At 36.0% G+C, this 18,512-nt stretch overlaps 1 protein-coding gene across 1 annotated transcript in view; it reads right to left on the minus strand.

Moving 5' to 3' along the window:
• The window catches only part of KIF16B (kinesin family member 16B), a 142,953-nt gene that overhangs the window by 73,178 nt on the left and 51,263 nt on the right, over window positions 1-18,512 (minus strand). The window contains exons 15-17 of the mRNA XM_086460387.1: window positions 2,301-2,420; window positions 1,681-1,732; window positions 348-485 (exon numbers count right to left, since the gene is read on the minus strand). Coding sequence (XP_086316513.1) covers window positions 348-485; window positions 1,681-1,732; window positions 2,301-2,420 — 310 coding nt within the window. The remainder of the gene's footprint in view (window positions 1-347; window positions 486-1,680; window positions 1,733-2,300; window positions 2,421-18,512) is intronic.

An 18,512-nucleotide genomic window follows, 5' to 3' on the forward strand; every position in this document is an offset into this window, starting at 1 on the left:
AGGCCAGTATTTTTTTCTCACTATTACAGCAACCTAAGTAATCTGGCATAGAGTTCGCTTTATGTACAAATGTGGAATGAAATCAAAGGGTAACTATCAAATCATACTCAAAGAGTATGAAGTGGCTTAAATTAGTAAAGAATTCTCTTTTCACCACACGGCAATTCTTTGACAGAACAAAAACTCCATGGCTCTGCTGACCGTTTCGGGCTGTAGTTGAGAAGACATGGAATTAAAATTAATCAAACAGTAACCCCTTTATATACACACAGATTATTTTTTTTCAGTGCTGTTGCCAGAAAGAAACAAAGATGCTGAATCAAAAATGACATTGCGCTATGTAATACCTTGGTTTAGGTGTGTGGCCTCTGTAATCTGAATACCATTCACAGAACACTGCGCTCCATTCAGTGGTATTAGATTCACAGTACCATTGAGATTTTCAAAGATGCAATGCTCACTTTCCAAATCAAGGCCATGAAGAACTAAATACAAAGAAATAAAATAACATAGTCTGTTAAGAACTAGTAAGATTAGCATACTGATATCAATTTTTTAAGGACATATTGCACTACATTTCTCTATTCTGGGCAATGGTTTTTTCCTTCCTTCATCACATTCTGAACGCCTTAAATGTCAACACCGTGTATTGTTTTATTGTAATGGAAAGACAATTGTGTTTGGTTGCTTGGATTTTTTGGGTGTAATGTTCTTTCCTCCTATGTTTTAGCACCAGATTAGTAAATGCTTCTTGCCTTCTGATAGCAAACAGAAAAGTAAAATTTACATATTTGTAGAGATAAGGGGTTTTTTTGTGCTTTCTGGGAAATGACGAAAGCTTCCTGACCATAAAGCAACCGTGCTTAAATCTGAAGTGACAGGCTATCATCTGTGATTGTAGACTAACAAGGATGGCTGAAATAAGGTTCTTATTCTCTACTATATTCAGGCCTCATCAATTAGTTATGTTACTTTCTGTCTCTTCTTCAACTAATGTATGATTATCTCTACCTGTATTGTTTAATATCTGAAAGCAACACAAGTTTGCTAGCTTCATGAAATTTATATAGAAATTTAACCCAGGCACCTTTTGACCCACAAAAATATACCAAATTAAGTTATTTGACTCTCAATCAAATTAAAGGATGCAGTTTATTTAATGAAATTGCCTTCAAGCAACATATATGACAGGGCAGTCCAGGTTTGGCAGTTAATTCTTTGTTAAGAAGTGAATAAGAAAGTCAGTGCAAGAAGCCCCCCTACTTTTTACCAACTTCCAGAATTTTCTTCAATTCAAGTCTGAAGTCCAAAGACTGCTTTAGGTGTAACAATAGAACAATACTGTCATCATACAAAGGTTAAGAGAATGATTGTGCAGTAAGTGTGACAGGTGCTGTATGAAAAAGCATGGTATTTTTACACAATGCTATTTAAAAAGAAGTAAGAAATAAATTGGTAACAAGTATATGAATAAATTTTAAACCCATGAGCTACTGTAGAAGTCATGCTCCTTGAAGCAAACCCCACATGATTCAGCTCTCAAATTTTCTAAAATTTAAAATATGCAAGAAGACTAACTGAAAAAGCGAAAAGAATTATGAAGCTTTGTTCACATAGTGGTCTGTCAGAAGAAGGAAAAACAACTGAAGAAAGAATGTAAAAACCCGCCAAATTCCATACCAATATCCTGTTCCGTCACAGCATCTTCTCTACCAACATATGTTTGGCCCTCCTAATTAAGAGAAACACACATTATTTTGAGTTGAAATCCCCCTTCTTCCCCACAAAGATAGAAGTATCCTTCCACTTTCTCAGAGTAACCTGAACAAAATATATGTTTAAACACATATGAAAAAAAAAAAATCAGGTAGCATTTTTAGAACGCTTTCAGAGTCATTATTATACAATATTATTAGCAAATTCAAGTTTCAACTGTTCTGTCTAGAACCATCTCTGTAATTTTGAGGCAACTAATCTATATTTGGATTTCAAGTCAAGCTTTGCAATGAGATGAATGAAAAAACAATATACAGGGGTAGCAATATTAAACACCTATCTCTGGTTAACTAGTTGACCCTTAGAATAAATCTAAACAGTAAATTAACAGGTATTTTAATTGAATCAGTTGCAACCTCTTAAGAGCTTTTCTTACTCTAGCAGAGAAACATAATGTGCTTTTCTTACTATGGTGGAGAAGTGTAATGGGCACTATATTTAGATAGCAAATTAATACTACGATTTGTCTACTGATAAAACTCACAAGGCATATAAAGACTATGGGAACACAGATGCATATTTACCTTCAAGTGGTATAAGATGATACCAGTACTGAGCAGATCATCATCAATGCCAATGAGATGAGGCAGTTCAGAATCTAACACAACACCTATTCCTTCTTTCCTCAGAGCCAAAGTTTGTTCCTGTAAAGGACAAAAGTCTATCTATTAGGATATGCAAGAAATACTACTCTTCCTTCTCTTTCTAAACCAAGTTTAATTTAACTTATTCTCTGTAATATCACACACACACAAAAAGGTGGTTTTTTAAATTTTTTTACATTTTAAATGCAACTGCTGTATTTCCATTGAGTGTTCCAAGCTTGCTGTCCAGGAAATCTGTGAAGGTGTTATTTGAAAGAAATCAGACAAACAGCTGAATTATACCAGATAAGAAGGATCAATTAAGTGTATAACAAAGCAATATTGTCTAAAAGTAAGCTACATACCACTTTGCATAATAGGAAGGCAAATTTAAAACTCTTCAGAATTCAGTACGGCTAAGGAACAGAAAACTGAGAAATCTTTGGCAATCCTTTAAATAAATTGAACCTTGCACAATAAAAACCCCAGACATCTGAAAACTCTGTAAGCCTAAGAGGCTAAAACATCATCCAATGTAAGGGAGGCACTGACAACAGTAAGCGAATGTAGGAAATATTTGCAGCACATGTTTTCAATTCTTCAAAATTCCTTTGGGCCACATTATACAGCCACCTGTAGGATGAAGCATCATTCAACAGGACTACAAGTGCGACACTTCAACCTTGGCTAAAATACCATGCGTTACAGTACTGATCAGACAGTCTATGCAATAAACAAGAAATTAATTAGAGCTTTGAAATAAGTTTTAGTATTTATGAAGTTTTTCAAGTTGAAATCAAATCCCGTTGGCTTCTAGGCCTCGAAGATAACAACAACAGAGACTGTGAACATATACATATACCACCTTTCAAAATAAATGCATTTTTCTACCAAAACTAGCAAAGTCCTTATGAGCCAAGGAAGACTGACAACCCAGGAAGGAGAGACAACATCAGCAAGTATCACTTCTGTATATCATAAAGCACATGCTTTTCTCCTGGTGCTAGCAAACACAGAAAATAGGTTTTCCAACAGCAGGATGACTACTCCTTTTCCAAGTCATCAGTATGCCTTCTCCAGAGCCAACCAAGACACTACACTGTTTCTAAGAAAAAACAGATTTTTATATGTATTTTTCCAAGTACAGTGACTTGACAAATCTGAAAACAGATGCAATATCTCATTTCCCTGTGCAGTACAAAACATTGTCAGTATTGATACTGGTTAAAAAATTTGTATGGATGGATACACCCGGGTAAGATGAGATCGTGAAATAACGTAAAAAAGACACTCCGAAACAAAACCAGGAAATCCTGCTCTGGTCATGGATAAATTAAAAAGTTCTCCAGCATTCAGAAAGAAAGAAGGAAGTTGTGATTCATGTTGCCCTGCAGCTCTCTGACATTCAAACTGCACCCAGCTATTCCTTGATATTATAAAAGTGTCACCTTATAAAAGGAAAAAAATACAGCTTAAATCATAGTTCAAGTGAAAAAATAATTTCAGTCAAAAATACCTATCACACATTAAATATTTATTGAGTAGCATCTACTGTTATACATAATTTATAATGTTCCTGTATGATGAGGTTGAAGACTTAAAAGACTGAGGACTGGTGGCCATCTACACAACTCCTGGCACCTTCAACCCAATGGAACTGATAAAATATTAAGAGCTGAACATTTTTTCCCCCAGCATAACAAAGCATTTGCCAACATCCCTGACTGAGGAAAAAACACACATCCCAGGAGGCAAAGAAATTATCACTGGGTGAGAAAGATATCTCACAAATAATTAAGAATAAAGAAAAAAAAATTCTTCATTTTCCAGTCTTAATATTTAACAGATTTTTTGTATATTCAGAAATAAAGCATGTGTAATTGTGATTTAAAATAGATGTGTTGCTTATTTATTCAGATCTAAAATTAAAGAACACAAATGAATTGAGTTTCTAAACCCTTATTTTGTAAATGAGTACCATCCACACACAGAACGCATCCTGTTGATGGAAGCATTATAATAAATGCAGCAGACAGTAGCTGTGATTAACTATTTTTTTTTCTTTAATACTTGCTGTAAATTAGCTTTTTTCTTCAGATACCCGATTAAGAGTCAGGATTTTTAATAAATTGTACCGGGAGTAACTGCTAAACTTCAATCGTTTGGCTTAAAATTTAATTCCAGATTCAAAAGTTTCTGCAAGGAAGCCTCCAAACGCCAAACTGTGTCCTTTTGCCCCAATCCCAAAAAAAAAAAAAAAAAAAAAAAAAACCTCACAGAAACCTCAACAATAGACCTTTATTACTCTGTTCTCCCACAGTGAGAAAAAGAGAAGAAAAAGGCCAGAAAGAAGTAGCCAAATTGTCCTTCTTTCATTCTCGACAGCATAGGAAGGATGTTTCTAAAGGAGGACAGACCTCTTTTGAAATAAATTGAAGGTCTGTAAGCTATTATAAGGCAGAGAAATGATCAGGTTTGAGCCATGATTTGATTCACTTTCATTTGTGCAAGACAATTTTAAGAAGCAGTGAATCTGTAAGTTAAATGACAAAAGCAGGAAAGGTCACCGACCCTATTAAAAAATACTAATTCAGAAAATGTATTAAAACCTCAAGGTATAGTTTAAGAAAGCTGAATGTACTGCGTACATCTTAGCTTGAATTATCCTTGAACAGAAAAGTGTACACATACTTCCTCCATATTTAAAATGCATTCATAAACAGGAAAATAAAGCAAGCTGAGTATTATCCACAAAGGAGCACTCCAGTTAATATAAATGGCCACTGTGTGAGAAGGGAAAAGAAAAAAAAAAAGAAAAAAGGCTTTCTTCTTTAGGAGCCACTAGATCAAATGGGCTCATTTGAAGAGCATAAACTCAGAACATAATTCTGAGTCAGTACGTAAGAAAACATTTTCTTGAATCAAAGTTAAAATAAGGGGATTATATTTTATTTAAATGATGGTCTCTCTCAATCCAGCTCTGACTTGGTAGTCAGAAATATCCTGATATATTAACACTTCTGTGAGAGATACAAGAGCTATTGTGAAATCCCATCCCTTCTGCAATGATGTATTAAGTTTGCTGTATTAACTGATACAGAGGGATCTCCAAGCTCGCAGCTAAGAGATGTTCCAGCAGTTTAGAAACAAACGTTTGTGTAAAGAACTTATTTGAGCCTGCAATTAATCAATCTTCACCATATTCAACTGCCCATGATAAAGAACACCTTTATGATACACAGGATTTCTTTATATGTATTTATATACCTACGAACACACACAAAAATGGAAACACACAAGTTTACTTTTTTAGCCAACAAGGTATTGAAATTAAATCAAAAAACCCACAAAAATTAGCCCAAAAGACACTTCTATCATTCCTTGACCAACCTACCAGTAGAGTGAAACATACGCTGCTACTGGCCCAGCACATATTAAAGAGTACATGTAATTAGTACACTGCCCTTTTAATGAACAGAACCTCTTAGAGCAGTGTAATTCCTGTTACACTTTCCAATGCAAAAACTCAATTCTTTTATTTAAATATTGAACAGTTTGCTGCTGGCACACAGTCCTGAGAATACACTATGCAGACACTTTCAGTAAAACGTAACATTATGCTGGCTAAGTAAATTGTCCAGATGTCTATATTTAAATTATGCAAAAATGCATAATACCAAATTAAAGAAATTATGGGTAAAAATGTGCAACAGCAAAAGTCTTTGCATTAATATTTAACCAGACTATACTAGAGCAGTTTCTTACACTAACAGGTACTTTGGGTGCATTTGATTCCATTGAAAATATGCTATTACATCCTGAGTCCACGAAAATGTCTGAAGATACTCAGTGGCCTGGCACTAACATTAAGCTCTCTATAAAATATACAGACATAACTTGTACACAAGGGAAGCTCTTAATTCTTAATTGTTTTCCCTCCAGTCATTTATTCAGTACATTTCGCATTCCCTTTAAATCACTGGAAACAAATGTTTCATACCTACAGAAAAAAAAAAATAAATAATAATTCTGTGCTGCTCAGAATTCAAAGACATGTGAAAATGCTTATTTCCAAACCCAGCAGATCGCAGAATTAGAGGAGTAGAAAAGAAAATTATTCAGCAAGAATTCACAACCAGAAAGCAACCCCTTGTTAAACTGAAGGACACTGCAGACATCAACAATTTACACAGATACAAGAAATGAACTGTAGAAATGGTAAGAAAAGGGAATTACTTGGGGACAAAGGCACAGGGTATCCATTGCCTATGGTTCCATAGCTCCAAGAACTGCAGACGGAGAAAGCATGGGAAGTTTCCTGGGGAAGGATTCCTACCCGCTTGCCTTGGTCTGTATTCCAAAATTGGGTACTGTTGAATAAACCTTACTTCACTTACAGAAGTATTTAAACTGAACCAGTATAATTTTTCTTTAACAGTACAAAGGTCGAGGATGTTTCAAGTTTGATTTAAAACCGTATTTCCTAGTTTCTTAACGTATAACATCAGTAAATATACCTTAGAAATTTGCGTTACCAATAAAAACTCTCAGTCTCCTTTGACTCCTGGTGATTTTTTATTTTAAAAAAGTCTTACAGCAATGAGCTCTATAGCTACTATGCATAAAAATCAACATAAGAAAATACTTGTCATTCACATTTACACCTTTTTTGATACAATGAACTGGTTTTATCCCATGTTCTGAGGGAATAACAAAGATCTTGCTACTTAAAACTCAAATTTGTGGTACAAAAAAGGTCACCTAGTGACTCATTATGCAGCTCTTTCTGCTTTTGGTGAGTTACCTTTCAAGAGATCTGTGCAGAGAAGTGGCAAACATGGAAGCAGCACTTCTGCTGAAGAGAAATACCTCCTTTCCCAGCCACCTCCCTAATTTCTCAATCTGCAGAACCTTTCATAATTCTTGGCATTTTCAAGAAAAGAAGAGGAAAAAATTTGGGGGGATTGGTTTTGTTGTCTGTCTTTACCTAGTCCTTCCTTACTCTTCTTCATTTCTACAAGGTCTAGTCCAACACCTCTATAGCCACTGTGTTTTCATTCAGATCACATCCCCTTTAATAACATGTAGCTTTCCAATTTTTTGCATAAACAAAGTGCAGCAACGCTACCAGTGCTATCTACATTCATAGCTTTATATTTCAACAACATGCACTGCATGCCTTAAGAGAAAAAAAAGTCACAAGATTTAATTTGCGTTAGACAGTAAAAACCTGTGTAGATCCACTCACAATCCCAACAAGAAACTAAACTCCAATTTACCAGCACAAACAATTTTTCTCTTAAACTTTGATAACTTGTAAATCTTTTCTGCATTTAGCTGCAAGTTGTCATCGCGTTATAAAGTCAAACAAGCTAAATTATAGATCAGTGAGGGTTTATAAAATAAAACCCAGGAATAGTTTAGCTGAATAAATTACCAGAGCTTCCATCAAACAATTGAAGTACGCGAGCTAAATTATTCTGCAATCTTCCATACTAATATACTGCTTTGACACTGCTAACTAAATTATCGAATAATCAGGAACCCAGATCAACAAAATATTATGTTATTATTGTATGCATCATCTGTGCATTCCACAGAAGCCTGATTTATCTTTAGAGTTAAAAATTTTCCAGATATATCATTGGGATATGTGATGCTTTTATTATTGCTGTATCACCCTCCATACATTTATGCATGTATCTGTGTTTAATTAAATACTCTTGTGAAATACAGAAGCTTTCCGTGCAAATGAAAAAATACTGTTTATCACCATTTCCCCCCCTCCTCTTCTTTTTCTTTTTAAACAGAGGAATATTTCACCTACTTAGATAAGACAGACAACCCTCCAGCATGCAATTCTCTTCTTATGCAAGCTTTAAAAATGATGCTTGCAAATATATTAAATTCCTTATGGCGTTGGTAAACAGTAAACTGCCCTTCATGAAAATGCCTCTCTAGCTTTGGTCTTGGACTTCAATTTGCACACAATTCTGCATGACTCATGTAATTGCTAAAATCTCAAGTCTGATGCAAAACCCACAAAGCATTTCTATTGACTGTTCTTTGATGTTTGAGCAAATGCTTGCAAAACAGCAACCTGTTACCAAGCCAAAAGTCTACAGAAGAGCTCTGACAAAAGCCACTGTTGTAAACTCAGCTATGCAACAAGATCACCACCCTCGTACAAAACAGCTGTACACTATGGCCTGGTTCCATCTCTACATTATTTCTTTTCCCTTCTAAATATAAACTTTCTAACTGTTATTTTCCACTCAAAGCTTATTCCCATTATTTGGGTGGTGCAGTCCTAATGTTTGGAGCAGTTTTTAATAGATTAAAAATAGCAGGATCTAAGAGGAATACACTGCAGACAGACGTCTGCTTCTATTTACAGAGATTATCTGAATAATTCTCAATTTAATTCTTCTGAAAGAAAAGTTCAACATAAACAAATGGATGACTCCTCTGAATCTTCAACTGCATTGCATGCCAATTATTATATTCATCAAGAAGAAGCTGCACTCACAATATTAAGAGGCGAATGTATTAAAAATTTAGTAAAGTTGCCAGTAAGCCCTACAAAACAAGAAAGCTTACTTGATTAGTTCTGTAATTTAAGCAAAATTTCAGGAATTTTACCTCTGGTTAAAATGCCAGCAGTGTTGCTCCTACCAGAAAGAACCGAAAGTGACCTCCTGTATTACCAAGTGCAGTTCCCAAATACCATACAAAAAATTTTATCGATTAGACTCAGCCTCTCATCCTTACATAATACAAATTGTTTTCAAATATTAGGTCTGAACTTACGAACAGTCAGTTCATACTCATGTACTTTGCACCACTATTGACTATCAGCTGAAACAGTTATTTTCCTTCTCCAGCATTTATTCACTGATACTGACAGCACTCGTACCCACTCTCCTTACTGTGATTATACCAGGTGAAACTCCAAGTATCTCCTTCCATATGACTGGCTCACCATACCCTGGTGTTTAACACATCCTCTCTCAAGGTCATCTTCCTTGACCTTGATAACTTACATACTGTGTTCCCAGTGTGTACGCAATTTTGCCAGCACCATGTACAATGGCACCCCTACTTTCCACACACTGCACAAAACATTTATCTGATTATTCTAAGATTTATTTGTCTTTCACGCGGGCATACTATCTCATGGCAGTAAAGTCTCATGCCATCCTCCTCCCCTTCCATGGTGTATTAAGTTCTTATTGGTCCCGATGCTTTTGCACTGCTAACTATCATCAATCGCCCTTCTATTATTCTCATCCTTAAGAGTCATCACATCCTCTGTGAGACACTCTGCTATAAAAATTACATCTCCCAGCTTTAACATCAGCAAATTTCACCAGCTAACACACCCAAAGGGATCATTAAACATGATCAAGCCCAAAAACTGAGCTCAAACACCACCTCCCAAATAAAACCCACTGCTACCAACTTCCCTCCCCTTCCAGTACCACCACTTCCATCATATCCTCTGTATAACTATTTTTGCTTTATTTAAATTCTAATCCCCACACTACCTAAATAAGGAGATAATTTCCTATGTGTGTCAGAGTCAAACACTTTACCAGCTTTCACAGAGAGGAGAACCAGCTGTTTCTAGCAGGGATCACTGATGGACAGGTCAAGCACACACTGAGCAGACAAACCAGGACCACCTAGCTCTAGAAATGATCAGAGTCTATAGACAATGTTATAAATATCAATGAAATAGGAAATTACTATTTATAAAACAACAGGTTTACAAGGAAGAAGGTAGTTATGATTGTTCCAATTTGAAAGACATATGGCAGAAGTAAATACACTGTTTTAAAGAAGTCTTCACAAGAAAAGCATTCCGTAAAATTAAAGTCTCATCACTAGTCCAGCAAATACAAGCTATTCAGGAGGCAATATTCGTCAAGATTTTGAGTCCCTCCACAATTTATTTCAGCATAATCAACGTAGGACAAAGTAGCAGTTCTGAATTTAACATTTGGATTTAGCTTTAAACGTTTAGTTCCACTAGGTAATATGTTATCAGACCATTCTTTCATTTCATTTTGAGAATTGAGTTTATAATGGCTTTTCTGGTAATTGACAAAGGTATATCACTTTTTTCCCCAGAAATAACGCGTTAGGTTTTACTAGGTCAGTGACAGCAAACACAAGTTATCACTTAACGTGATGTTTTTTAATGCAAATTAAAGGACTATCAAAAGGTCAGAAATCACAAAAAATATATTGCTTTTGATCTTGAGGCAAACATTTGAGAATGCTACAAAAAGACAGAATAAAGTGCCCTTTAAAAACGATCAGTTTGATTTTGTGTACCCAAAGCATAAAATAATTGGTGCTTTAAGCTGGCACAAATGGCATTAGCAACTGGTTGTATATTATGAAGCAACTAGGCCTGTTGATAGTCTTCTTTTGTAAAGCTGGTAAACTCAGTTGGGAAAACTAAACTTTTCTTAGCAACTATACACATCTTCCTTTACTTCAAATTCCAGTGAAACAAATCCCATCCAAAACCAAATTCAAATTCTATCATTAACAGTAGACAAGATATGGATAAATACGTATAATACAAATAAAAACTGTATACATATACATAGTACCCTCGTCAATTGGCTTGTTCTCTAGATGGCAGCATTTACAGTGCAACGATTGAAAGCCAGAAGAGAAATGCCCATGCCCTTTAATTACATTTAATGAAACTACAGTTTATTTCACAATTTTAACGATGAAATAAAACTGAATAAGTCATTGTAATTTGCAAAAGCCCAATATAGTAATTTAACTGCTTTCAAGAACAGCATAAGGGATGCCAAATGCTTGAACAGTAACGGTAATAGAAGGACCTCAATTTTAATTAGAAACAATAATGAATCACATGTATAGATGCCAAACAAGAACAAAGCATCCATTAAAAAAAAAAAAAAAGAGCAGGTCAAACAAAGAGGATGAACACACATGAAACAAGCAGAAAGAGCAAGATGACAAGAGTATAATTCCCAAAATACCACTACAAGAAACAGGTAATATTTGTATCAAAGTGAAGTGTCCTTTAAAAGTTAATTAAATAAAAATAACCTGTACTGAGAAATCTATAATCTGGCATCAGTCTCTAACATAAGGCCAAAAGAAATATCATATCTATATATAAAAATGAATATTTAAATCTATTTCATAGCCAAGATGGGCTTTCCAAACAGTGACTGAAGGGCAAAGTTCCCACCACATTTTTTATAAGTTCAACTAAAACTGAATGGAAAAAAAAAAAATCAGAAGGGAGGAACCTCTTGCACTGTAAATAATCTAGACTACAGTATATTATGGCATTCTTAGCAGATTGCAGTTTTGCCACATCTGAGGATTTTTAAAATTTAGGGCCAATGAGAGTAAACTAGCACAGCTTTGCCAACTACTAACAGAAAATTACACTTCCTTTAAAGACACAAGCCTGCCGTACCTTTAGGGAGAAAATGCAAAGCAATCTACCCAAACCTCAAGAGGCAATCACTGACCTTTACACCTTGCTGACTGATCTGAAACCTAACTTGGACAGCTGTCATCTTTTCTGTGCTCTCAGAAAAGCCTCCAGAGGACTACTTTTTGCCAGCTAATACAAAATAATAAAAAAGAAAGTCATGTTCACCAAAGGAGGTATGACATTTGTAATATTTACATACTGCAAAAAATGAGGCAAGTTTTTCTTCTTCAGTGGCAAAGCTTTAAGTTACTTTTACAACCCTACTGAGATTTGAAAACATTAGTGCACAAATGCTGCATATCATGGCAGCCTTGCTTCTCACCTGAACTCTCAGCAACTCCTGACAGGTACTACCGCACCTCAAAAATATAGATCTAGTGGAAGTAATTCATCCCATGTAAATGAACTCAAAAAAAAAAAAAAAATTAATGCACCTATATGGAGTACAGGGTAGCACTTTTCAATGACTTATGACTGGCAAGTAAATATCACCAACCACAATAGATGGAGGGCAAATCCACTTTTTCAATCCTAAGCCTTTGAGGCAGCCAAGACACTGAGTTTCATGTTTTCAGAAGTTAAGTAAGACCTCATAATGGGTCTAATTTCAACTATTTCAATAAAAAGCAGACTATGTGCTTGAAATATTCATTTAAGTGCTTCATTAACACTAACTGTCAAGAGCATATTAAAAATATCTTTTAAAAATGTTGCTAACCAGGACTATGTGATGAAGTCAGCTTGAATTTAACATGTACAATGTCCTTTCTTAACAAAAACCAGTTGACAGGTGGATTAAGACCAAAAAAAAAAAAAAAAAAAAATCACTGGTCAACAAAAGCTTATGGCCTCTGAATACTACTTGATGAGTTCAGGCCAAATTTTGATATTGCTTTACCAAAAGCAATCTACGGCATTAAACATTTAAATATTTTAAAAATAGAGAACACTTTCAGATTTCCTATCTAAAGCAGCTTATACTTGGACAAAACTACAGAGATTTAAACATAAAACTAAATATAACCAAATTCTCTCCCAGGCATATTTCAATTAAGTGTCTTAATGAGTGTCGTAAATTCGGCTAATCAATTTAGGGCTTAAGAGACTGGCAACTTTAAAGGAAAATGGCCAAAAGAAAATTCCTCAGGAAGAAACCCTCTTCAATTTCCCTTGGTTTGGGATACAATTTCCCTGGGTTAAAGGAATCTTTAACCTTAAAATCCTCCTTCACCTTTCTGCTATGCTCCCTGTATACGACCCTAACTCTGAAACCAATCAAGGTTCATCAGACCACAGCCTCCTTCCCTCCACATCTCAAAACCCCATGTTGGATTTTGCAGCCATCTCTCCATTGACTGACACCACAGAAAGAAATGAGAGACCACAATGTGATCACGTAATTAAAGACTGTGTAAATAAAGGTAAATGGCAGAGGGACTACTGTAATTCAGCTGGGCACATTATATATCTACATTTCAGCTGCCCAAAAGCATGGCTTTGTTGGCCACATTATCACTTGCATTTCTCTGTGGAAAAAGCTTTCCTTGCAAACACTAAGTAAGTTGCTATATGTAACCAAAAAGACAAATGGATCTGTGCTTTCCTATAGGAGCCAATTAACAACTCAAATGAACACCAGAAAACCAAAATTAAACGCTCCTCTTTAACACAGATAATTCTTGGTTACGTGATAGTTACTCTGCCGGAGTATAAGATTTATTGTTTTCCCCAAAATTCAGCATGTATCATCCCTGCAGCACGTAATCAGTAAATAAATGAACATTGCAGTACAACTGCCATATCAATATTCCAAACTATGGTTTCCTCAGAGTTCCCATTAGAAATCTGTCAGCACAGAAATTGCAGAAGCACAAATGACAGGTGGATCCCACTGGAAAACAAACAAACAAACAAAAACAAAAAAAAATTACACAACTAAACAAAGAAAATACTAAGGACATGTCATTCTTTCATGCAAAAGGTAATCCACAATTAGGTATCCTGATTTTTTCCAAAAGCTTCTGGACAGCTTTTCTTCCTCAGAGCAATCAAGCTTCCCATGATGACCAGGGTACAGGATTTTGAATTGTTCCCTTGACCAGAAATTATTCTTCAAAACAAACATCTCCATATTCAACTAAAGAACCAAGAAACACCAGTCACTGCTTTTTCCAAAGATTCAAATACGGTATTTTCTTGAGTCATGTCAGCACCTTTCTTGGCATACCATCATGTTTGTCAAACCCTTGTGCTGACCATGCCACTATCCAATCGAAAATAGAAGTTTGATACTATAGCCTGAGCTCAGGAATCGAAATGAAAGAGGACAGTAAGAAGCTTCTAAGGGCAGGTAATAAACCAATTTCACTCCTTATTGCATCAGACTATTGCTTCATGTAATTAAGGTCTGAGCACCTTTGGACTGCTACAAAATATAAGAAATTGAAACACTGTTCTTCATGTTTTGAAATGTAATGCATCTCCAGGTTTATTTCCTTATGCTGTGTAAACACAGTCACAAAATGAGAACACAAGGGGAAATGAAAAACAGTTGAAAACAACAATAAACTTCTAACCTTTGACAAATAAAGATTTGGAGAAGTGCTCATGCAGGAAGGTACTTTTTAACAGAAATGTGCAATACAGAAAATCCAAGAATTTAATTAAACACATTCAGAACAAATCCTTCAGCAACAGTTTGTCCACATGCTGCAAATCAGACTTTTAAAGACATTAAATGTAAATATTTAACAAAAAGCTCTACAGAAGTCGACATTTTGAAGATGAGTAGGTCCTTAACCGATCTGTTATGGATTAGTTGGTTTTAATTATGTCTTCTGGATTTACCTAAGGGTAAAAACTGCAGATGTAGAAATGGTGATATTCATGGATGAACTGTTATGAGGTCAGAAGCTGCTTGCCTGAAATAGCAGATCTTTTGCTGAAAAAGTTCCTGCAAAACAATAAGACTACCTTCACACGGAAGGAATTTGTGCTGGGGAAAAGACAAAAACTAACCACCCCACAACATTCTGTCTAAACCTGCATTTTTAAGGTATTCACACAGCCAAATCCAACTGAAAATGAACGGGAATTAGGCACTTAAGATACCTTCAAGTACTAACTAATGTTTCAGTACCTAAAACAGGGATAACCTAAAACACCAGCACATTACCCTCCAACAAATAAAACTGAACCTGCACTCTCTTTAAAAAGACTCTATTGAATAAGTCAATCACTGCTGACAAGATTTTTGATTTCCTTCTGGGAAGACTGGAGTGGAAAGAGAAGGATATTAAATTCACTTAGATTGTCAGGGCTGAGTATGCTCTATACTATATGTCTCAATAACATCCTCATAGTCAGAAGCGAAAATATGTAAGTGTACCAGGAATAAAATATTCCACATAAAGCAATCTTACTATGGACCAATTGGAAAAACCTACAACACTGTCAGAAAAATGATCTGGAAACAACACAGATACGTTCACTGAGGTTTTTGTGTTTGCATTGATCGGTTAAACTATCCAGACTACATATGCTGAAGAGATGGAACACACCCACTCCTCACTTTTGACTGCTGCACTGCCTCCTGAAAGACAGGCAGACATTTCATCAACAGTTTTCCAGACAACTAGCATATACATAGTGATCCTGCCAATATTAGGAAATATTGGAAACGTATGCCTGGAAACATTAAAACTGACAGCATTAAGAAAGTTATTGACATGATTGTTTAAAACGTAAAAAGATTTCTCACAGCATAATATTACTCAAAGAATTAAAGGAGGAACAAGGAACTTCCACTGCAAAGCACAAGAACACATTTACTGTATAGATGAGAGAAACAAGTAGGAGAGGAGTAAAAAAGTTTTCAAAAGATTGGGAAATCTGGTTTGGACTTACTAGTAATAATTCCTTAAAAGATGAAGGGAGAAGCAGAGCTGAATATTTAGCCTGTTATGTTTTGGATGGGAACTGGTTACATGGACACCCTTCTTGCTCTCCAGGCTGGGCTCCCTTACAAAATTCTTACCACTAAGAGATCAGGCAAGACAAAATGCTCAGCAGCAACTGAAAGAAACTCAACTGTGTCTAACTTTGATTGACAAGACAATTCCTGAGTAAAAAAAAAAAAAATCCATTCCAAGAAAACAACTTTGAAATATCTGAGATTCCCATTAAAGTGACAGCCTACACATTAAGTAGGAAAAGCTGTTTTGTTCCGTACTATATCAGTGGAGCTTCTCCTCTTCTTAGTGGGTATCTGTTAAACAAGCTATTTTTGTGTTCCATAAAGCTGCATATACAACATCAAATTTCTGTCCTATGTATTACCATGTTCATCATGACACAGATATAGTTTCTGGAATAACTAATTTTTTAATTACCAGCCACTAAAGTAGTAGGTGCTATTTGTGAGGCAAGGGGAAGAGCACAGGAAATATGGAACACTCCATCAGTGAGGAGGTATATGCTTTAGGATCTCTGGACATGCCAAAGCTATATTTTGTACTATCCTAGGGCTTCAATAAAATGCTTTGGAATATTAAAAATATGTTCTTCCTTTATAAGCAATAAATTAATTATTTGTATAATCATCAATTATGAAAGGGGATATTGATTCCCTCATGCATACCTAAGTTAGATAAGGCACAAATTCCTACTATGTCTTCTTCTAGTCAATGGGACAAAGAAATAACACCATTCTGCTGGCTGCCAGAGTCAGTTTCAGTACAATTAAGACACTTTAATCTTTCAAGAGGAAGAAACTTGTACTACCCAAAGCCACAAAGAAAACCACAACCGAGAAGAAACTTCCTAATCAGATTTTTCCCTGACTCCTAGAGCTTTAGACCATATCACTCCCATCAATCAAGAAAAGCCATTAAAGAGTGAAGAGGGTGCAACAACCAAGATTGGAAAACTGTAGTTCTGTGGTCAGCAGCTTACTGTGAAAGTGCAGGTGCTCCAGCAGCAGCCCACACAGGCATCAATAGCTCCCTGAAATGACTGTCAACTTAAAAGGCAGATGCAGAATGTAGAACTGCTTAAATGAGCAACTGCTAAGACAGTGAAATGAAAATGATGGAAAATTAATGATGCTATTCCTTTAAAGGATAAGGGAATTACAGGAGCAGTTCTTAAGTCTTATAAGGTCAGCTTACCTTTTCCATTTTCCACTGGTTTTCCCCCTCAGAACTGATTGCCACATGCTCACTGCTGACATGCACCTGTCTATTAATATCCAGAAACCCTATTATTGTAGTGGCGCCTAAAGCACCACTATACTTAACGTGCTGCAAGGATTTCCATCAGAAGCCTTGGCAGATTCAACATAATTTTTCAGGACATTTGGCCTTCATTCCGGGAATTACAAGGACAAACTTAACAAGTTGAAATGCCTGCTCCTCGACACTTTAGACCTTGTATAGACAGAACTACTACTGACATCTGAGAAAAATACCCTGAATAGAACTGCAGGATTCGGCTAATTGCAAGTAGAGACGCTTGTTTGCCTGCTCAAGCTTCCTGGACACTAGCCTGTAAAATCCTATTTTCCAGTGGCTTATAAAACTTAAACCATCAAAGCTGCCATTTTCCATGCTGGAGCATTTGCTGCAGGCTGCTTTCTGCCCCCACTAGGTTGGGTTTAAGAGAAAATTATTCTTCTGTTTCAAAAAATGAGGTGCACAGAGCATTTTGCTATGTCTCAAGTGGGGCAGGCTTCACCTCTTCACAGCTTCCTATATGTGACCACCCTGAGCATATATTAGTTTCAAAGGAAAAGCGAGTCTATGTGTTGCAGTGCTGACATTTAGGGCAGAGAACAAGACTTTTCTCGGCACTAGTGATCCTTCCTAGCAGGAGGTACTATACCCTCTAGCTGAGAGGCAGCAACTCTGCCCTTGGTATTCTTCATGCTGGTATCTAAAAGGGGGAAAAGGCCTGGCTGGAAAAGAAAGAAATAGGCTATCTTAATTCATCCTCTTCTCCCATATGCATTACAATACAGTCTTTAATTACATGATCATATATTTTCTACAGGACCTGTGAATAACTCATTCCATAGACTGTACTCTGGGAATGAATCAAGAGAATGCAGTGAACTAGACTATTATCTACAGGACTCCTACCTCATTTGTTGCTAAAACTGGATGATGAATGAGTCATGGAATTATAGAGAAAAAAATCTAGTCTCAGAGCTAACACATTTATTCATTTTAAAAGCTATTTCATTTTTTGTGTGTTTCTTGGGGGACGAGTGAATTAAGAAATGTTTCACTTACCTAGAGTTCTGTTTTGTTTATTATTTTCCTAGAAATTCATCTCTACTTCTGTAGAGATGAATCTGAAGTAACGGGTTACTTTAAATCTATTAGCCCCTTCCTCAGGGCCAACATGTAATCCTTGCTATTGAAATTGAAGAAAGCAGTAGGACTATGCATATTAGTAAGCAACAACTACCAAGGAGAAAAAACAGACTTCAGGACTAGCAACACAGTAACAAAGTCTTTTCCCAAGGAAGCTGCATAGGCTTGGTTGCCAGCACGTTCTTATCCCTCACAGCCCAGCTACTGAGGAACAGAGTGAATGAACCTGGAGAGACACTTGGGAGTCAGAAACTGGACCTGCCCTTTCCTTTGTTCAGG

The sequence above is a fragment of the Leptosomus discolor genome, chromosome 2 (assembly GCF_034619465.1).
Source record: "Leptosomus discolor isolate bLepDis1 chromosome 2, bLepDis1.hap2, whole genome shotgun sequence".
NCBI lineage: Eukaryota > Metazoa > Chordata > Aves > Leptosomiformes > Leptosomidae > Leptosomus > Leptosomus discolor.